The sequence below is a fragment of the Garra rufa genome, chromosome 9 (assembly GCF_049309525.1).
Source record: "Garra rufa chromosome 9, GarRuf1.0, whole genome shotgun sequence".
In the NCBI taxonomy this organism is placed as follows: Eukaryota; Metazoa; Chordata; class Actinopteri; order Cypriniformes; family Cyprinidae; genus Garra; species Garra rufa.
The window spans coordinates 8,870,573-8,893,986 of record NC_133369.1 but is presented as its reverse complement, the minus strand read 5'-3'; the positions used below and the strand labels follow the sequence as shown (position 1 = coordinate 8,893,986).

The following is a 23,414-nucleotide window of genomic DNA, read 5'->3' as shown; positions in this document are numbered from 1 at the left end:
TAGTTTAGGTTGGCAAACTCCCATGTGCTGTGAAAACTTTGGAGGATTGTTTGCCAGGGTCAATGAAAACATAACTGTTGTTATCTTTTATTTTTATCTCTTATTTTTGTTGTCTTAGCCATGAAGCAGAATTGCCATTGTGCTACCGAGCTGGATTTTTTTTTCTCCGTTTCCTTGACTGATTTTTGGTGAAAATCTGCGGAAGAGTGGATTTTAATGCAGTAAGTGGAGTACAGCACTCTTATTGGTAGCTGAAAGAATCTGTTGAGGCAGATGTTGTGTGGGCTTGCTGATAGGCTTATCTCTTAGTATTTGTATTGTAAGATATAAGTAGACTTTAGCAAACTCTAACTATTTTCCATACAAACTCTTTAAGCTTTTTAAAAGGCACTGCCTTCTGTAGATGTTCTAACTCAGCATCTGGTTGTTAGTATTATATAATATATACACTACCAGTCAAAAGTTTTTGAACAGTAAGATTTTTTTCAATGTGTGTGTGTTTTTTTTTTTTTTAAGAAGTCTCTTCTGCTCACCAAGCCTGCATTTATTTGATTTGAAAAACAGCGTTATTTGATTTTTTTTTTTTATTATTATTTAAAATAACTGCTTTCTATTTTATATAGCCAGTCATTCTATTTTTATTTGCTGCTTAAAAACATTTATTATTATTATTATGCTGAAAACATGTTTTACAGGTTTCTTTGATGAATAGAAAGTTCAAAAGAACAGCATTTATCTGAAATAGAAATCTTTTGTTAGACAAAAAAACTGACTCCAAACTTTTGAATGCTATAATGTTACAAAAGCTTTTTATTTCAGATAAATGCTGATCTTTCTATTCATCAAAGAATCCTGAAAAACTGTACTCAGTGTTTAAATGTTGATATAATAACAAAAATGTTTCTTGAACAAGAAGTCGGCATATTAGAATGATTTCTGAAGGATCATGTGACACTGAAGATTGGTGTAATGATGCTGAAAATGTAGCTTTGATCAAAGAAATAAATTACATTTTAAAATATATTCAAATAGAAAACAGTTATTTTAAATAGTAAAAATATTTCACAATTGTGCAGTTTTTGCTGTACTTCAGATCAAATAAATGCCGGCTTGGCAAGCAGAAGAGACTTCTTCAAAAACATTAAAAATCTTTTGACTGATAGTGTACACACTGTTTTCAGTGTCTGTCCTGAACTCAGTGACACTTCAGAGATAAAAATGAGTTGACCACCATGACATCATTTTCTTATCTTACTTCTGTACTGTATTTCTCGATAGAGGAGACTATAGCTAAAATAGAGTATTATGTAATTGACTGCGAGCTGGTCTCATTGTAAAAAAAACAAAAAAACAGTTCTCAGTCATATCAGTAAAGTGCATTGTGTTCCATGGTATTCATAACGTGGGGGTTTGCCAGATTTCTTGCCCTCCTGTTTCCCCTCTCACTGCTGTCTGTTTTGCAGACTTTACTTTGTACTTTGTTGCTTTTTTTGGACTATGATTATATATTGCTATTTATAGTAGTCAAGAACAGACTTTTCTAAACTCGGCGCTTTGCTGATAAGAGCTTGAACGTGTGTTGGAAGCTATAGTCCCGCAGAGCGCTCCAAAGATACATTTACATTTGCAAGACGTCTCTCTCATCAGACTTTTGACCCATTTCCCAATTTTAGAATTGACTTTAAAATAGTTTTTAAAATGCTAATGACAAGTGATTGATTAGGGTTTGTTTTTTCAGCACTGGTGCGAAATGCTGTCCCACAACCAAAAAACACATTTAAATAGCATTTAAGTATTCAAGTCTTACATGTTTACTAAGATCCTCCTATTATCTATTGAAACCTACAATAAATATTTAAAATATTAGTAAGCAATATATTTATAAAATCATCATTTATTGGGTAATTTCAATTGGGAGGTGGCTGTCCCGAACCCTAACTCCTAAATTTCAACTTATGAAAATGATATTGAAATAATTTTTGTTTTGTTTTTCTATTGTTGTTTTTAAAAGTATCTTTTTGAATCTTTTAAAAAGTGAAGTTAAAAAAAAATAACTTTCATAATTTACAAAGAAAAAAAAATCTCACACATTTTCTTGTCACTACCAAAACAGTGTATGTTTTAGTCCATTGGCTGAGACTGATTTTAACTACACCCCTACATTTATGATCAGGAAATTTTACTCCATAACATTTAGTTTTTATAAGTATACCACTGTTCAAAACTGCGCTAGCGAACCATGTGCTGGTTAGTATCTTTGTCCTAGGTTCAAAAGTATTTAAAATATCACACGAAACAGTCAATACAGAAACATTTGGTGAATTTTACACGACCAAAACATGTCATCATTGTTTCAGCAGTGACAAAAAGAAACACATAATCCTTTATTTGGGGGAAATCAACTAAATTTGAATACAGTTATGTAAATGTTTTTGTGTGTTTTAGTAGTATTTTAGTATGCAGATTAAAATTCTGTAATGCGATCGCTACCAAAACATTACTGTCACAACCGAAAAATGTGCAGTCACTTCCAAAACATGGGATGTTTATAGTATAAGTAAAGTATATTGAATTATCAACTAAGATGTTATGATAGTGTTTGGTTCAGTGTATTTTCAAATGAATGAATCTTCAACTTTAAAATCAGTATGATCAAATTTTTGCCTTTTACAAAGAAAAATTGGATTCAGAATACAACAAATCTCATAAATCACACTTTAAAAATGTTATTTTTATTGATTTACCACTGAAAGATTTTAATAAAATAGCAAAAAAAAAAAAAAAAAAAAAAAAAAATATATATATATATATATATATACATATACATATACACACACAATATAGATGTAAGCAAAATTTTAATAGGTCAATATAACCCTTCTAAATAAATAATTATGGCTGTTTTTCGTTGGTGACAAATTTGGGGAGAGGACTAATATTCCAAAGCTTTCTGAAAATACACTATGAAAATTAACTGCACAATTACTAGAAATGTGTACCTAGGATATTATAGAATTTGCATGCATACAAACATTTCCAACTCTGACTTTGGACCAATTCTGTACAATGGCCTATATACTAATCCACAAGGCTAGATAAGATAAAGCTTGACCTCTCTGCATTGTAAAACGTCTTGATAGCACAAAAACACATGACTGTTAAGGCCAGAGAAGGGAGGTGACAGAACATAGCATGACAAGGCCTGTGTATTCTCTTATAAAACAATTTATTTAGTTTCTATTTATGACCAGGAAATGGCAAACGCAATTGAGCATATTGATTAGGAGTCCTAGGGGACTGCATTTGGACTGTTTAGCACATTTGCTGAACTGCAAATGGGCAAATTAACAGCGACTCTACGCTCCTGCTAAACAATTGGTTTGCTTTGCACTAATGACTTTTTAATGAGGGCTGGACAGGATGCTGAAGAGCATATATCTGTGGTGCAGTCCTTGAATTTCCCCAGAGTGCACACATCCCCACCCAACCCCCGGAGACGGCCTCTTGCTTTCAGGCCTCAGTGTCTCATCGTTGCACGGCCTCTCTCGGTGCCGTAGTGAGAGGGTGCAAACTGGGTTTTGAGAGCAAACCGGCTCTATCTCCTCTATGCTGCATCTCAGAGCCCTAGCAGTGATGTTACATAATAATACTACGCATCCCATGCTTAAATGCATTACGCCAGCATCAAGCACCAAGTTTGCTGGGCTCATCAGATCTTGCAAAACGTCATCCGACTGTTTGATTCATGGAGTGACAATAATTCATTTTGGTCATGCAATTACGCTTAATGCTGTAATGTGTATGCGCAAAAAAAAAAATTCATTTTTTTTTTTTTAGCAAGAAAACTTTTTTTTTCATGTGAATTATTTTTTTTTTTTTTTTTTTTTTTTGTATTATATTTGTCTATATATGTCTTATTTTGTATTTTATTTTTATGTTACTTTTAATTTAATTTAATTTTAAATTTTATTTTGTTGTATTTTATTTTATTATTTTATATATATATATATATATATATATATATATATATATATATATATATATATATTAGTGGTGGGCCGTTATCGGCGTTAACGTGCTGCGTTAACGTGAAACTCTTATCGCGCGATAAAAAAAATATCGCCGTTAATCTATTCTCAAATTTGGGTTGGGAGCTGGGTCTAAACTACGCAAGCTATGATGACTTTCACCTTGATAGTTTAACGCGGATGTATACCGAAGACTATAGAATATGGTCGCGCATTTAAGTCTCCTCCGCCAAAACACAGACGGGGTCGCGTCGTCCTCCATTCATAAAAACCGAATCTACTATAGCGAAATCGAAATGCCACGTAAATTCGTCGTTTTTTGGATTCATAAATCAAATGTTGGTCAGTCACTTAATTCAAATCGCGATATGGACTAGTGTATGTGAAACCTGAAATGCAAAAAGACCGTTTTAATATGAATCCGATATGTTCCGTTTGCCTAGCTGTATGCATTGCGGAGACGAGCTTTTACAACACGCATACTGAAACACACGTGACGCTCCCGGTAATTTTTGGCATTTTCATCTCACATGAACAGATAAACTCAGTCTCCCAAACTGCTGTGAGTGTCACTTTTAACGTTTCATTTGAGAAAACTAGCATCATATCATACTGTATGACACAGAAACTTCACGGCAACCTGTCAAAATAAAAGTACGGTGTAACATGTAATGGGCTGGGTAGGTGTTGACGTTAAAAAAAACACAATCTAATAGGTAGAAAAATAATTTCATTGTTAGTTAGTTAGTAAACACAAGTACATCTAATTGAACATAATTTATTTTCATCAACAAATTATCATAGAACAGCTTTATGAGCTTTATGATCCATTCTCAAAGACTTTAAGTCATTATTTGGGTAGCACACATATTCTGAATGCCTTCATCAGAATTCAAATTAGCCATTTTAATCTAGATTAATCTAGATTAATTCCAAGATTTAATCTAGATTAATCTAGATTAAAAAAATTAATCTATGCCCACCCCTAATATATATATATATATATATATATATAAAAATTTTTTTTTTTTTTTTTTATGTTTGTAATTGTATTTTTTATCTCATTTTATATTTCAGTTTATTTTATTGTATTTTTTTATTTTAGTGTATTGTATTTTATTCTATTGTATTTTTGGTTTTATTTTTTATTTATTTTTACTTTTTATTTTATTGTATTTTATTCTATTGTATTTTTGTCTTATCTTTTATTTTTTTATTTAAATGTTTATGTTACTTTTTATTTAATTTAATTTAACTTTATTGTTTGTTTTTCTTTTATTGTATTGAATTTTTTTATTTTTATTTTATTGCATTTTATTTTAATTGTTGTTTTATTTTACTTTTTTATTGTATTTTTATCTCGTTATTTGTCAGTTCATTTTATTGTATTTTTATATTTTATTTTATTGTTTATTTTATTGTATTTTATTTTGTAACATTTTTTATTTTATTTTTTGTAATTGTTTTTTTATAATTTTATTTTTCAGTTTATTTTATTGTATTTTTTGTTTTATTGTATTTTTGTCTTATCTTTTATTTTTTATTTAAAATTTTGTTACTTTTTAATTTAATTTTATTGTTTGTTTTTATTTTATTGTATTTATTTTTATTTTATTGTATTTTATTTTAATTGTTGATTTATTTTACTTTTATTTTTATTTTTTTTATCTCATTGTATTTTTCAGTTTATTTTATTGTATTGTATTGTATTTTTGTTATTTTAATTGTATTGTATTTTTTTTATTTTATTCTATTTTTATTTTTTATGTAATTTTATTCTAATTTAAATTTTATTTTATTGTATTTTTTATTTTATTTATTTTTATATTTATTTTTATTTTTACATGTTTTATTTTATTGTACTGTATTGTATATATTTTTTTTTTTTTACTTTATTTAGTTTTATTTTATTTATTTATTTTTCTAAATTTTACTAGTAGGCCAGGATCTTTAAACATCAAATATGTTCCCCTTGGCTGTGTTTTTGTTGCTTCTCTCAGCATTCAGTGAGAATAGAAAAATTACTTGACACTCAAATGGTCGTGTCGCACCTGGTCAGGACATGGCGTGAGAGTGACAAGCATGAGTCAAGTTGTGATTGACAAGCAGCGTCTCCTGCTCTCAATCTCAGCAGTGGTGCTTGCTTGATACCAGTTGGGCTCATTAATGCAGCTCTAAAATCACGGGGATCATTCATTCCATTACCCTTCAGCAGTGACTTCTGCTACATCTGTCGAGGAGGTCTGCTCCAAACCTCAGAAATCATTTCATCTCAGAGTATTGCTATTATATTCAGATCATGATTGTCTGGCCTTATCAGTGTAGGTTTTGTGTTTATTCTGAGAATACTAATTTTGATTATGAGCAGCAGATGGCTGGTTAGTGTTTTATCTTGCTCATTTACACTGGTGTTTGTCACTAGTGAGTTAGGTCATTAGCTCTGCATGGGCAAACACCACCTGAAGAGAAAGCAGCATCTATAACATTTTCAATCAAACCTCTTCAGCTACTGATTTCTGGTGTCATTAACTCCACAATTGCAGACTAATGTTAGAAATATTTAAATTTGTTACATTTTGTCATACAACGAGTAAAATTAAGTGATGAAACAATTGCTCGTTTAACAAATATTTACAAAGAAACGTCAAGTAATACATTTGACTTGAATAGAAAGACCGAGATAATGTTTTCTTGTTGCCATTCAAAAGTTTTTGAACAGTAAGTTTTTTATTGTTTTTTTTTTTAGTCTTTTCTGCTCACCAAGCCAGCATTTATTTGATCCAAAGCAAAAACTATTTTTTTTCTATTCCTGTTATCAAAGCTGAATTTTTATCATCATTACTCTAGTCTTCAGTGTCACATGATCCTTCAGAAATCATTCTAATATTCTGATTTGCTGCTCAAAAAACATTATTATTATTATTATTATTATTATTATTATATTTAAAACAGCAGAGTATATATTTTTTCAAGTTTCTTTGATGAATAGAAAGTTCTGAAGAACAGCATTTATCTAAAATATAAATCTTTTGTAACATTGCAAATGTCTTTATCATCACTTTTGATTAATTTAAAGCATCCTTGCTAAATAAGAGCATTAATTCCTATACTGATTCCAAGCTTTTGAATGGTATATAATGTTTAATGTTACAAAGCTTTTTATTTCAGATAAATGCTGATCTTTCGATCTTTGTATTCTTCAAAGAATCCTGAAAAAAATACTCAACAGTTTAAAATATTGATAACAATATTTAATGCTTCTTGATCAACAAATCAGCATATTACAATGATTTCTGAAGGATCAGTAATTTTTTTGAAGTTTTTCATTTTATTTATTTAATTTTATTGTATATATTTTTATTTTATTGTATTTTTTAATTTAATCAAATTTTTAAATTAAATTTTATTTTCCATTTTTATTTTATTATATTTTTCGTTTTATTTTATTTTATTAAATAATAATAATACATGCTTCTTGAACAGCAAATCAGCATATTAGAATGATTTGAAGGATCATGTGACACTGAAGACTGGAGTAATGATGCTGAAAATTTAGATTTAATCACACAAATAAATTACAATTTTAAATATATTCAAATAGAAAACAGCTATTTTGAATAGTAAAAATATTTCAAAATTGTATTGTTTTTACTGTACCTTGGATCAAATAAATGCAGGCTTGGTGAGCTGAAGAGACGACTTTAAGGAAACATTAAAAATCTTACTGTTCAAAAACTTTTGACTTGATAGTGTACTCCCAAAAATTCATTATTTACAACTTTCTTTTACCCTTTTTTAGAATTGTTTAATGTATTGACCTATATTTAGAGCAAATTCTCTGTAACTTTTTAACAGTAGTATTTGTTTCCTCCTTTATACTTCCAAAAAGTACAGATTTGTTAATGAATAATGTACTTTTTTGTGATTTAACTAAATATTGTGACAAATGCGTGTTTTATTTGCATTATGTCTCTCATTGCACCTGCAGATATTATTATAACTCACTCGTATGTATTTTTTTAGCTTACTTTTGAGGACAAAAGCAGGTAAATGTACTGTTTTCGCCATAGAGAAGCAGATTGTTGGCATAGAGTAAGAACTTTGTCAGCTAAGACTAAGTTTAAGATGTGATGCACGGCTCCAGTCTCATATATTTATATTACCATGCATGTCATAAGATATATTGAGAAGATGTGACAAGCAAATCAGGAGAGGCATGTCAAGTCTTGTTGCATGCATCAGGGCTCAACAGTGGGGATTTTTTATTTATTTTTTTCTGCTGTCCTGGTCAGTATTTCAGGCTATTATCAGCTGCATGACAGCTATAAAACAATGACGTTATTGCTTTACGTATATATATATCCAAATGCAAAAGAACACATGCACATGATCACACTCTCACTGACCCGGGGTCATCTTTATTGTTGATGCCCTTTTATAGAGGTGCAAAGGTTACAAGCATTTGTGTTGATTCCATAAACTGATGCAAATCTTTGTTATTAGTTTAACCTGTACACAGTCGCAGTCATCAGTCATATAGGTTAGAGGGCTAGAGTCGGTGCGCAGAGCAAACACAACCGTGTTGACCTCTGCTTGTGTGTCTCTGTTTCAATGATCCTGCTATCTTAAAGCACCCACGTGTTGGCAGCAACGCATGTTATGTAACAGACAAAAGCCCGGCTAGCCGATGCAGAAAAATCTGTTGGGTGCTGTCTGTTTACCATCCATCACCTAGGTGTCTCTGGCGAAACCCCAAATGACGTAATGATGCTACACATGTGACGTTGAGTGAACGTACAAATTGCCTATAAGCTGACTCTGTAAACAACTATTCCATTAGGTCGTCTTTGACATTTTTTTTGCTCAGGTTTTCATGCAATCATGCACATGAACCTCTGTCTTTGACCATTCTGCTCATAATCTTGTCCTGGGGGCTCAAACCTCTGGAATTGCTTCCCTGTTGTGTTTGTTTGTGTTATAGAGGAGTCTGACTCACTCTAACTAATGTTATGAAAGACGCAAGGTGAGCGTGAAGCGAGCTGTATGCTACTGAGTCAGTCAAGGTTTTATTTAGCACTTCATATTTCCTTTGAACTTTGACAGGAACTGTTTTGAGTCACTAATCTTATCCCCACCCAGTGGATTAGTCTGATTAGCAGCTCTGGGCAGGAGCTGTTTGCATGCCTAGAAATCATCAGATAGAGATGTTTAATCATGTTCTAGATTCAATGGGTTCTCTTGTTTTCGCTGTTGGTCTTTCTCTAGTCGCTCTACTGTAGTTGCCAAACAAAGTCAAAGCGAGAGAGAAAGCGGCTCCCTTGCTGAAAAGGCCCTTTATGTCCATCAGTGGCACTGTGAGCCGCCTGCCTTTTTCTTGGGCGTAGAGGTGGGGAGGGCCCAGTAAGGAATCATGAGTCATGGGCATTATGTTGAAAAGTTTGAGTCAGAGCTTAAAGGGAGGCAACGGCAGCGCTGACAGGATGTACCATTACAACAGGGAGGGGAGATTTAAAACTCGGGAACTTTTGACTGCACGGTGTCATCATCTACATGTGACGTTTGTGTTAGCAAACCTATAAAGTGTAATCGGCCGCAGTGAATCACTATTTAAGAGGTCAGAGGATTTACATTAACATTCTTGTTTGAGTTGATTTGCATTTTCCTGTTGAGGAAGATGTAATTGCTGCTTTAATTTGATCTGTCATCCATAAAGCTTTGTTGCTTCAGCAGACATTTGAAATGCTTTGCAACTGAACTGCCTGAATAAAGCATTATGAAAGGGCTGCTTGATGTTCAAGAAAAATGTGATTAGTTGTTAAATGTGATATTTGTTATGCAATACAAATAAAAAATTATATTTGGCATTTAAAAACTGATCTCTGCCAATAGTTGACTAATAACAAATCTTGTACTTGTAATTTTTTTTTTTTTTTTTTAAGTAATATCATTCCTTTTATATTTAATTGTGTGTTTGGGGTTGCTTATTTTTTGGACTTTGACAAAATAAAACCGCGCAAGTGAAAGTGTGATCTGTGTTATGATATTTCTCTGTATGAGTCATAGACTCTTTAAAACACAATCTTTTAGCCTAGGGTGAAGTCAATATGTACATCAACAACACTGGAACAAATATAATTAGGGATGCACCGGAATTTTTGGCCGAAGCTGAACAAAATTAAACACTGGGCCGAAGGCCGATTACCGAACACGTTTTTCATGTCCACCCCCCCCCCCCCCATGTATTTTGCCAATTTTTTCACCATTGCATAAATTAAATAGCCAAAATGTGCTTTTTACAGTTTTGCTATGCTTTTAAAAAAAATGATTTAAAAATGTTTACTTAACACTGTACATTTTAAACATTCTAGTCGACATTATAGCCTACCAACAAAGCACAATTAAAAAGTTAGTAAAATAATATTCTTTGGCCATTTTTAAGAGCCCCTTCTTGAATCAGGCATGTGTTTTTTAATGTACAAATAACTGCAGCCTTGTTGAGCAAATAATAAATGTGTTAATAGAGCTGTTGTAATGACTGTTATCATTATTTTTTGTCTTTTTTTATTTTATTTTACAGAACAACAGTAAAATCACAATACTAACATTTATGAATGTTGACTTTTAATTTGGCAGAAACCCGCAGGACTACTCAGTACTACTTTTTGCTGACAGCAGCAGATTTATGAATGATTCTCAACTCATCACACAGATCGTGCTTTGGACTTTGAACCCTGGCTAACAAGCTTGTGCAGCGCTATCAAAATAAATACAATTTGTGTGTGTATTAGACAACATAACTTAATAACATAAGTTTGTTTATTAATGGTTTAGGGCTATTTTGCGATTTCAGTCATCATGCAGTAACCAGCAACAACCACCCCTTTCTTTTCTCATCCAAGACATGCGATGCAGTACTGTCTGTCTTTCTCTGACAGTTTTAAGCTTCCACACTGCCGATATGTTTGCTGCATTAGTGCACTTCTCTGTTTGATCGCGTCACGTCATTTTTCCGGTATAATTTATTTCGCTTATCAACGAAAGGGCTTTTTTTGCTATTTTCGCCTGAATAATTTCAGTTGCCAAACATTTGGTGCATCCCTAGTCAATATATACAGTAACAACACTTTGGGACGAATAAAATGTAATATAATGGGAAAATGTGTAAATGGTGTTCTGTGGTACAGCAGGATTGTGTACCCAATTTATTTTCTGCTCTTTGCATCACCATAAACGTAACTGTTTGGAGTATTTAAATCATCGACTGCAGATTTTTTAGATATGCAAATTGGGTTATGGACTTTGTCCATTTTTCAATCATCACAATGCTTTTCTACGCTGGCTTCTCAGCTGACCATCTCTTTGTGTCAGGATGCTTTGGGCAGTGCAGTTTGAGGCATAATGGTTTAGAGCTGTTATGTGCGTTTGATTTTCTGCAGCCTTCAAGTCATGTTGAAGTGAATGTACACTACAAGTCAAAAGTTTTTGAACAGTAAAAAAAAAAAACATTAAAAATCTTAAAGAAGTCTCTTCTCACCAAGCCTGCATTTAGTTGATCTGAAGTACAGCAAAAGCAGTAAAGTTCTGAAATATTTTTACTATTTAAAATGACTGTTTTTAGGAACAAAATGTAATTTATTCCTGTGATTTCAAAGCTGAAATTTTAGCATCATTTCTCCAGTGACATGATCCTTCAGAAATTATTCTAATATTCTGATTTGCTGCTCAAAAAACATTTATTATGTTAAAAACAGCTGAGTAGAATTTTTTTTCAGTTTTGTTTGAATAGAAAATTCAGAAGAACAGCATTTATCCAAAATAGAAATCTATTGTAACATTATAGATGTCCTTTTTGATCCATTTAAAACATCCTTTCTAAATAAAAGTATTAATTTCTAAATTAATAAAAACATAAGCTTTTGAATGGTCTAGTGTATGATGTTACAAAAGCTTTTTTATTTCAAATAAATGCTAATATTTCTATTCATCAAAGAATCTTGAAACAAATTTAAATATTGAAATATTCATAATAATACTAAATGCTTCTTGAACCGCAGATCAGCATATTAGAATGATTTCTGAAGGATCATGTGACACTGAAGAGTAATGATGCTAAAATTATAGCTTTGATCACAGGAATAAATTACATTTTAAAATATATTCAATTAGAAAGAAAGAAATTATTTAAAATAAAAAAAAGCAATTCACAATATTTCTGCTTTTGCTGTATTTTGGATCAAATAAATGCAGGCTTGGTGAGCAGAAGAGACTTCTTTAAAAACATAAAACCTTTGACTGGTAGTGTATTCTATGAGACAAGTGCACATGAATAGTATATTCTGTGTTGTACTATTGAAAGTCCTGACCGTCTGGAATAGGGCATGTGAATTTAAGAATCATGGCGGTTTAAAAAAAAAATGGTTAGTAAGCTGTAATTGTGAATATTAACTGTACAATTTAGTCTGTGTGTTTTGTGTGCTGTTGATGAGGAATGGCTATAAAGCCTGCTAGAAAATAGTCCTCATTTTGCCAGCTTATGAGGCGGCAGACTTGCGTGACAAAACAAAATTTTCCATCATTATCTATGTATCATGCTTGTGCTGACTGAGGAAGCATCAATTACACACATTATTTGCTCTTTATTGTTACATTCGAAAGCTTCCTGTCTTACATAAAATACAAAAGAGGTACATGAACAAAATTGCTAACACAGCCATTTTATTCAGGCTAAATGACTAGTCTGAACTAAAATCATTTGAATGCACAAGTTTATAATTATGACTTTCAAACGCTCAAGTAGGAACTTCTCATGAGGATTAAAGAATCAATAAAAATCTCTTCTCACTAAGCCTGCATTTATTTAATCCAAAGTACAGCGAAAACAGCAACATTTTAAAACGTTTTTACTATTTAAAATAAATGTTTCCTATTTTAATATATTTTAAAACAAAATGTATTCCTGTGATTTCACAGGAATTTTTAGGATCATTACTTTAGTCATGTAATCTTTCTTAAATCATTGTAATATTCTGATTTGCTGTTAAAAAAATATTAAAGAAATATATTTTGTAACATTTGATCAATTTAAAGCATCCTTGCTAAATAAAAGTATTAATTTCTATAACCACCCCCCTGCAAAAAATACGGACTACAAATGAAAATATAAATGTCCTTAATTATCACTTTGGATCAATTTAATGTTTCCTTGCTGAATACAGGCGTTCATTCACCAAGTGTTCAAAAATTGAAATCTTGCTCACCCCAAACTTTTTTGTTTATGTTGCAAAAGTAAAATTGCATTATCACTGGTGAGGTTAGCCCTTTCATTGATTTTGTGTGTGTGGGTATTTTTTAAATTTTTTACTCAATATTTCATTAAATTATTTTTTTATCTGCAGTTATTGAAATACCATCATTTGGGACTTTAAAATGTGTTTAAAACAGCGGTATCATAGTAGCCATCTTTCTAATGAATTGCAAATTCTCTGTAATGCAAACTGAAGCGTTCAGCTGAGCTCCACAGCAGAGGTCACAGGAAAGACATGTGACTGCTGGAGTCAACAGATCTCTGGTAATGTGCACCAATATGATGCACAGAGCCAAGGCTTAAACATGGCCTCACTGTGTGTTTTCGTCTCTTGCTCTTTAGGTGTGGCCGAAACGGTCCTTCTGCTGTGAGGGAGAATTGCTCTCCTGTCTTTTCTCTCTCCTGATGCTGCCTTCTGCACTGTAAATTCATGATCACATGACTTTGGATATGGACGCGGTCCTGTCCGACTTTGTCCGTTCTACTGGAGCTGAACCTGGACTGGCCAGAGACCTGCTGGAGGGTGAGTCAAAACCATCCTTTTTCCTATTATAATCTGTGACTTAAAATATAATAATAAAAAATGCATGTATATTATGTAACTTTCCTTGATTATCATCTATATGTTGTATAACTATGTTATAAAATTATCATTATTATGGTTACCATTCTGACTAATTCTGTTTGGGTGAGCCATGTGGAGTTCAATATGGCGTCTACCCTGACTAAGGTCTTTGATCAAGTGATTGCATAAGAGCAAAAAACAGTTGTTTAAGCATCCACAGTTGAAGTCAATCATTTACATACACCTTTTACCAAAATAAGAAGGATCATACAAAAAGCATGTTATTTTTTGTTTACTACTGACCTGCATAAGATATTTCACATAAAAGACGTTTACATATAGTCCACAAGAGAAAATAATAATAAAAATTACCCCGTTCAAAAGTTTACACACACTTGATTCTTAACACTGTGTTTTGTTTAGTGACAGTTGTTCATGAATCCCTTGTTTGTCCTGAACAGTTAAACTGTTCTTCAAAAAATTCTTTCAGTTCCCACAAAGTCTTTGGTTTTTCAGCATTTTTGTGTGTTTGAACCAGAGATGTTCACAAGTTTTTAACCTGGAGTCTGAGTCAAGTCTGAAGTCTTTGTTCCTGGAGTCTAAATCAAGTCTCGAGTCGAATCTTAAGTCATTTAATGGCTCACTAAAAATCTCATTCACAATTCTCATGTATTGAAATCTTCCTACTTACGAAGCTGTTTTATTGGCTATAGAACCATACAAATAAAAAAAATATTTTTTTAATATAAGTCAGGGGTATTCAATTAAAGTTCCATGAGGCACGGCCTCTATATTTTATTCCAAGCAGAGGTCCGGACAAAAAATACAAAAAATATTTTGACATGTATTGTATTTACATTTAGATACATTTGAGGCCATGAGACAAAAATACTGTTTCCTTTCAGGGTTTTCCTCCTGAAATCTATACTTTTTTTAAATTAAAAGCATTATCTACAAAAAATGTCTACAATAATCAAAATGTTCTCATCTGGAACAGAAAAGAAAGGTAACCAGCAGTTTCAAAGTTTAAGTTCTATCCCAGCCACCTAACAACAATATTCCTAATTATAATTAGCCTACTTGATTATTTTGAATGTGCTTAGCCTAAGCCTACAGATTAGTAATGCTAAATTTAGATCAGAAATATCCGGTTTGAACAGTTAGAGTCATAGGTTATTGATAGATAAATAGATAGTAAGAAAAATAACTAGATTTGCAACATTGTTTTTACTGCTGTGTTTTAGTGAATGTAATCTACAATTTTGCTGCTCACCGTGTTTCTGTTGTTAAAATAACCATGTCATGGCGCCGGCGCGTGTCTGGATTTAGAGAGAAAGTGCACGGAGCTGAAAGGACTCGAATAAAGTGTGTTTGGCTTTAGATTAAATAGTAGAGTATATAGCACTAAAATATATTTGCCATAAACGACACTGAGCACTTGTTACATGATCCGCTCCGCTGTTTTGACGCGCTGCTCACTTAAAATTGTGCTGCTGTTGCGGCTCGTGGATGCCAAGGTTTTTTAATATCAGTTATATATGTATATAAGGATAAAATAGTTGAGTTGCTCTTAAAATATTCACAAGGCCTTTTCCTAGAGTGGAGTCATGGCCTGGAGTCATTTTAGGTTGAGTCTGAAGTCAAGTCTGAAGTCTATAAAATGTGACTCGAGTGCCCATCTCTGATTTGAACCCTTTCCAACAAGGATTGTATGATTTTGAGATCCATCTTTTCACACTGAGGACAACTGAGGGACTCATATACAACTATTACAGAAGGTTAAAATGCTCACTGATGCTTCAGAAGGAAACACAATGCATTAAACTTTTTGAATTTGAAGATCAGGGTAACTTATACTGAGGTCTTCTGAGGAACATGCATGTATCTTCTGTAGCTTCTGAAGTGCAGTAATAAATAGGAAAAATATGATATTTAGGCAAAATAAGAAAAATGTATACACCTTTATTCTGTTCAAAAGTTTTTACCCCCATTGAAATGCATTGTTTTTCCTTCTGAAGCATCAGTGAGCATTTGAATCTTCTGTAATAGTTGCATATGAGTCCCTCTGTTGTCCTCCGTGTGAAAAGATGGATCTCAAAATCATACAGTCATTGTTAAAAAGGGTTCAAATACACAAAAATGCTGAAAAATCAAAGAATTTGTAAACTCATGAACAACTATCACTAAACAAAAAACAGCTGTGGATCATTCAGGTGACAACACAGTATAAAGAATCAAGATGTAAACATCTTGTATGTGAAATATCTTAATCAGGTCAGTACTAAATAAAAATAACATGCATTTTGTATGATCCCTCTTATTTTGATCATATATTTTGCAGATTCTGCGAGGAGGATGTAAACTTTTGACTTCAACTGTATATGAACGTGCAGTAAAGCCTTAACAAACCCTGCACATGTTGCCTAGCAACACTGCAGATAAGAGAATGAGTCAAAATATGTATATTCCTGCAGTATGCATGCTTGAGAGTCGGTACTGACCAGTATTTGCACGATCGACTGCAGCGGAATCTGTCATTGACTTTTGCTGCAATGTTGGGTTAATATTTAAACTCCTAAGCAGAGGTGCAGTGGAACTATGAACTCTTTATTTTCTTGCACGCTTCTCCTCACAGGAAAGAACTGGGACCTCTCGGCTGCGCTGAGTGACTTTGAACAGCTGAGACAAGTGCACGCTGGGAACCTCTCATGCACCTTTGCTGAGGAGAGAGACTACCCCTCTATTGAGAAGGAGTTAGCGCGAACGGGGCGGCCTCTCTTGCATCGCCAAGATGATGTTGTGCAAGGTACAAAAAGCACTAGAACACCTGTCCGCTTGACCTGACCTTAATTCTCAAGTGTGTTATTTAATTTATGTAAATGATTTACTCTTAGTTGCATATGATGTCATTTCAAAGCCTTGCTCACTCTCACCTGACTAACGTTGTTCTCGAATTGAAGGGAGTGGAGGGCTGATAAGAATAGGTCGACCAGATAATAAGTTACTAGTATCTAGTTCCATATTCTCCAGTATACGCAGTAATCTGAACATGTATCATGGCAGCAGCCACGGAGAAGCGATTGTCGAGGGGAATCTCTCACGCCAGCTCCACCATTGTGTCTCTGGCCCGCTCACACGTGTCCAGTACGGGCGGCAGCAACGAGCAGCTTCTGGATACTCCGCTCTGCACCTTCCAGTTGCCTGACCTCACCGTCTACCGAGACGACTTCCGCGGCTTCATCGAGAGAGATCTCATTGAGCAGTCCATGATGGTGGCGTTGGAGCATGCTGGTTAGTCATTTTGTTTCAAGTATCTCTCCTCCAACAGCTAAACCAAATATTTTGATATTATGAGTCAGATATTTTAAACACAACATTTCAGTTAGCTGGATTTCTACATAAGCATCCTGACTAAAATGTCACTTCATAAGTGACTGATTTGAAATGCCTTACATAGGCAGCATATAGTGCTTCTCATGTGACGCACACAGGAGTGTGCCATTAGTGTGATACTCTTAGCTTAAACATACATAGCACATACAAATAATGAATAAAAATAGTTATTTCTAAATTAAATTTAGGGGTTGAACTAATTATGAATAAAGTTTACTTAAGAAGATATTTCATTTGGTCCACTGTAGGACTACTTTAATGTTTTTAGCCACAGATTTGAGAGATAATTGTCATAACCTTTGCTTTTTTTTTCTTTTTTTTTTTAACAGGACGGTTGAACTGGTGGACTCGTTTGGGGACTGCCTCTCAGAGTTTATTACCCCTGGCTACAAGTGGTGATGGGAACTGTCTGTTACACGCTGCCTCACTGGGTAAGTGCTTAAACAGTTGTTTTTTTTTGTTTTTTGTTAGCCAGTGATCAGCACAGAACATTTGAGTTTTTATATACAGTATGACACAAAAGTGAATACACCCCTCACATTTCAGCAACCATTTTAGTATCTTCTCAAGGGACAATACTATAGAAATGAACATTAGATATATTTTAGAGTAGTCAATGTGCAGCTTGTATAGTAGTATAGATTTATTGTCCCCTGAAATTTACTCAACATACAGCCATTATTGTCAAAATAGCTGGCAACAAAAGTGAATACACCCAAAATGTCAATATATTATGTTAGCACCATTGTTATCTGGCACTGCCTTAATCATCCTTGGCATGGAATTGACCAGAGCTGCACAGGTTGTTGCTGGGATCCTCTTCCACTCCTCTATAATGACGTCACAGAGCTGCTGGACGTTAGACACATGGTGCTTCTCCACCTTACATTTGAGGATGCCCCACAGGTGCTTAATAGGGTTCAGGTATGGAGACATACTTGGCCACCCCTTCACCTTCACCTTCAGCTTCAGCTTCCTCAGCAAGGCAGTTGTCATCTTGGTGGTGTGTTTGGGATCGTTAACAAGTTGGAAAACTGCCGTTCGGCCTAGTTTCTGGAGGGAAGGCATCATGTTCTGCTTCAGAATGTACAGTACATAATGGAATCCATGTTTCCCTCAATGAACTGCAGCTCCCCAGAACCAGCAGCACTCATGCAGCCCCAGACCATGATGCTACCACCAGCATGCTTGACTGTAGGCAAGACACAGTTTTCTTGGTACTCCTCACCAGGGCATCACTACACATGCTGGACACCATCTGAGCCAAACAAGTTTATCTTAGTCTCATCAGACCACAGGACATGGTTCCAGTAATTCATGCTCTTGGACAGGTTATCTTCAGCAAACTGTTTGCAGGCTTTCTTGTGAGCCAGCTACAGAAGAGGCTTCCTTCTGGGATGATGCCTATGCAAACCGACTTGTTGCAGTGTATGGTCTGAGCACTAACAAGCTGACCTTCTACTTCTGCAACCTTTAAAGCAATGCTGGCAGTACTGACGCACTTCGTTAATCGACCCTTGCAATGCCTGTTCCGAATGGAACCCTTCTTGGAAAACGTCTGTATGACCCTGACCACTGTAGTGTAACTCCGTTTCAGGGTGTTACTGAACCTCTAATAGCCTTGGCCATCTTTGTGGAGAGCAACAATTCTAATTCTCAAATCCTCAAGAGAGTTCTTTGTCACTAGGTGCCGTGTTGAACATCCAGTGGTCAGTATGAGAGAATTGTAAAGCGCCTAATTTTACTGCTCCAATGCAAGATACACAACTTTGTATGGTCCTGTCAAGCAGACAAAAACATAAACATGATGAATAGGACATGTGGCTTTGCATGGTTAAAAAAAAAACATACTGCTGTTATCACTCACTTTTGTTGCCAATTTTAACAATAATGGCTGTATGTTGAATTATTTTCAGAGGACAGTAAATCTATACTGCTATACAAGTTGCACACTGACTACTCTAAAATATATCCAAGTTTCATTTCTATAGTATTGTCCCTTGAGAAGATATACAATGGTTGCTGAAATGTGAGGGGTGTACTCTCTTTTGTGAGATGTCAATGACTAAACGCGCCTCACAACATCATGCGATTAATCGTGCAGTCCTACTGTATATGTGACCCTTGACCACAAAGTCAGTCATAAGGGTATATGTATTTTAAATATTTATTTTAAGGGTTGAATCTGAGGATGCAAAAAAATCTAAATATTGAGAAAATCCGCTGTAAAGTTGTCAAAATGAAGTTCTTAGCAATGCATATTACTAATCAAAAAATTAAGTTTTGATATTTATGGTGAGAAAATTTTGCAATTATCTTCATGGAACATGATCTTTACTTTATATCCTAATGATTTTTGGCATAAAAGAAAAATCAATCATTTTGACCCATACAATGTTTTGTTGGCTATTGCTACAAATATACCTGTGCTACTTAAGACTGGTTTTGTGGTCCAGGGTCACACATTGTGAGCTTTCTGAGAGTTTGTTGCCGTCCCATATAGCTTTGAGTTTATAGGCAAAAAAAAACATTTATTCTTCCCGGGAATTAATGTGTTATTGAAAATAGATGCTTATGGAGTTCTATACAGAAGATTTTTTTTACCGTATTACATTTGTAGCGTAATTATGTAACTATTACGTCCAAAGCAACACTGCAAGGACTGCATACTTGCCTAGAAACCACTGCCAGATGTAATCTTAAGATATTAATTCAGTAATTCTGTTATGCAGGTATGTGGGGCTTTCATGATCGAGACCTGATGCTGCGGAAGTCTCTCTATGCACTGATGGATCATGGGCAGGAGAGGGAGGCTTTGAAGCGAAGGTGGAGATGGCAACAAACCATGCAGAACAAAGAGGTTAGAGCACTTTATCTGTTGGTTCAATTTGTACAAACAGATAGCAACAGATAACGCTAATCAATTTACTATCAGGCTTCAAGTAAAACATACACTACTATTGAAAAGACTGGTAACACTTTACTTAAGGCCTTTATACATAATGCATTATAAAAGTAGGTTTAATGCATTAATTATGCCTATGCTTAATAATGAGCCTTATGATGCATTGTATGACCTAATGAATAATTTTAACAACAGTTCTAATACCTTATAATACTTATCTGTTCTTTGTTACACCTTTTAGAAACTATAATACATTAAAACACATGACAAACAAGTCTGCAAATATTATAATGCATTTTAACTTTAGTTATACAAGTTTCAGTCATCATTCAAACAATTAAAAACTAGGTCAGGAAGATATTAAGGGAAAATGAGAGCATAAAATCAGTGAAAGAAATAGAATTTTTATTTATTTATTTTTACTTTTTATTTATTTATTTAAATAATGACTTATGTAAAGATATAATGCACTACAATGTATATTACGACATTACATTCTTAAGAAATAAATACTTTTATTTAAGAAATAAAAAATGAGAGCAAAGACATTTGTGACCCTGGACCACAAAACCAGTCATAAGGTTAAATTTGACAAAACTGAGATGTATACATCATATGAAAGCTCAATAAATAAGCTTTCTATTGATGTATGGTTTGTTAGGATAGGACAATATTTGACTGAGATACATCTATTTGAAATCAGAAATCTGAGGATGCAAAAAAATCAAAAAGACTGAGAAAATCACCTTTAAAGTTGTACAAATTAGGTTCTTAACAATGCATATTACAAATCAAAAATTACATTTTGATATGTTTACAGTAGGAATTTTACAAAAAATCTTCATGGAACATGAACTTTACTTAATTTCTTAATGATTTTTGGCATAAAAGAAAAATCAAAAATTTTGACCCATGCAATGTATTTTTGGCTATTGCTACAAATATACCCCAGCGACTTAAGACTGGTTTTGTGGTCCAGGGACACATTTCTATTTTAAATATACTGTTTTTTTTAAACTTCCTATTAATCAAAGATGAATTTCCACAAAAATATTAAGCAGCACAGCTGATTTTATATTTGATATTAAAAAGAAATGTTTCTTGAGCAGCTGTAGTAATTATGCTAAAAAGTTCAGCTATTTTTGATCAAATAAATTAAACTTTTTTTTATCTGATAAATGAAGGGAAAAAAATATATACATACAGTACAGACCTTTGAACCATAGTTTTCTTTATTTTCATGACTATGAAAATTGTAGATTCACACTGAAGGCATCAAAACTATGAATTAACACATGTGGAATTATATACATAACAAAAAAGTGTGAAACAACTGAAAATATGTCATATTCTAGGTTCTTCAAAGTAGCCACCGTTTGCTTTGATTGCTGCTTTGCACACTTTTTGGCATTCTCTTGATGAGCTTCAAGAGGTAGTCACCTGAAATGGTTTTCACTTCACAGGTGTGCCCTGTCAGGTTTAATAAGTGGGATTTCTTGCCTTATAAATGGGGTTGGGACCATCAGTTGTGTTGTGCAGAAGTGTATATATAGTATATATAGAATTAAATGTTGTGTATAGAATTAAATATTATTCCACATGTGTTAATTCATAGTTTGCCTTCAGTGTGAATCTACAATTTTCATAGTCATGAAAATAAAGAAAACTCTTTGAATGAGAAGGTGTGTCCAAACTTTTGGTCTGTACTGTATATATATTACCAACCCCTAACCTTTGAACAGTAGTTTTTAATTATGAAAACTAGAAAATCTTCTCAAATTTGAACTTGGTTTTAGCATATTGTTTATGTGTGTGAATCTATGTGCAGTCGGGACTGGTTTACACAGAGGAAGAGTGGCAGAAAGAGTGGAATGAGTTGTTAAAACTGGCATCTAGTGAACCCAGGATACACTACAGCACCAACGGCAGCAACGGGTGTGTTGATTTTGCAATCTGATTTTATTTTCTGCAGTGAAAGCTGTAAACAGAGGTTTTCTGGAGTGTTTTGCTCATGCTGTGAGTGTGTTTTGTGTCCTGCAGTGCCGAGTCACAGGAGGAGCCGGTGTATGAGAGCCTGGAGGAGTTTCATGTGTTCGTTCTTGCTCACGTACTCCGCAGGCCGATAGTGGTGGTGGCTGACACCATGCTGCGGGACTCTGGGGGAGAAGGTAAATAAGGACAGAATATTCATTCCATTTCTTAAAGGAGAAGTTCACTTCCGGAACAAAAATGTACAGATAATGTACTCACTCCCTTGTCATCCAAGATTTTTCTTTCTGTAGTTGTAAAGAAATTGTTTTGTGAGGAAAACATTTCAGGATCTTTCTCTATATAGTGCATGTCTATGGTGCCCCCGAGTTTAAAAATCCAAAATGCAGTTTAAATGCGGTTGTAAACAATCCCAGTCGACGAACAAAGGGTCTTATCTAGCGAAACGATCAGGTTTTTTTTTTTTTTAATTTGTAAAAATGACAATTTACATACTTTTCAGCCTCAAATTCTCGTCTTGTCTTGCTCTGCCTGAACTTTGTTTTTTCCGGTTCAAGACAGTTAGTGTATGTCAAAACTCCCATCTCATTTTTTCCCTCAACTTCAAAATCACCCTTCCTCGCTGTTTTACCTTTTTTGTTAACACTGGGTCTGTACTACTGCAGCAATGTAGGATGATTTTTGAAGTTGAGGAAGAAAAGATTTTTTCCACCCTGTCTTGAACCGGAAAAAACAGAGTTCAGGCACAGCAAGACAAGACGAGCGTTTGAGATTAAAAAGTATATCAATTGAAAAAAAACAACAAAAAAAAAAACCCGATCGTTTCGCTAGATAAGAACTGCATTTAAACTACATTTTGGAAGTTCAAACTCGGGGCACCATAGAAGTCCAATATATGGAGAATTTTTTTTCTCAAAAAACATAATTTCTTTACAACTGAAGAAAGACCTGAACATCTTGGATGACAAGGGGGTGAGTACATTATCCTTAAATTTTTGTTCTGAAAGTGAACTTCTCTAAATTAGGGGAGTTTGATGCATTTTAAAATGCTTTAACATTCACAACTCAAAACTGCCTTTCTTATCTATTGAAGCTAAGTTGCAAAAACGGCTTGGTCGTAATCTTCATGGTTATAATGTGACTATGAGAACATTAGCATGACTATGAATATGAAAGTGTTGACTATGTCCCCTTTAAATAATGCATTTTCCATTTGTCGTACTATTTTAT

The 23,414-nt window shown here is 33.7% G+C and overlaps 1 protein-coding gene across 2 annotated transcripts in view; it reads left to right on the top strand.

Annotated features, from left to right (window-relative positions):
- Positions 1-23,414, top strand: part of otud7b (OTU deubiquitinase 7B) — a 42,041-nt gene that overhangs the window by 8,372 nt on the left and 10,255 nt on the right. For both annotated transcript variants that reach the window (XM_073846992.1, XM_073846991.1), the window contains exons 2-8: positions 13,675-13,855; positions 16,533-16,703; positions 16,964-17,188; positions 17,620-17,721; positions 20,023-20,150; positions 22,024-22,130; positions 22,236-22,363. In XM_073846992.1, the coding sequence (XP_073703093.1) occupies positions 13,771-13,855; positions 16,533-16,703; positions 16,964-17,188; positions 17,620-17,721; positions 20,023-20,150; positions 22,024-22,130; positions 22,236-22,363 (946 nt within the window). In that variant the 5' untranslated portion in view covers positions 13,675-13,770. The remainder of the gene's footprint in view (positions 1-13,674; positions 13,856-16,532; positions 16,704-16,963; positions 17,189-17,619; positions 17,722-20,022; positions 20,151-22,023; positions 22,131-22,235; positions 22,364-23,414) is intronic.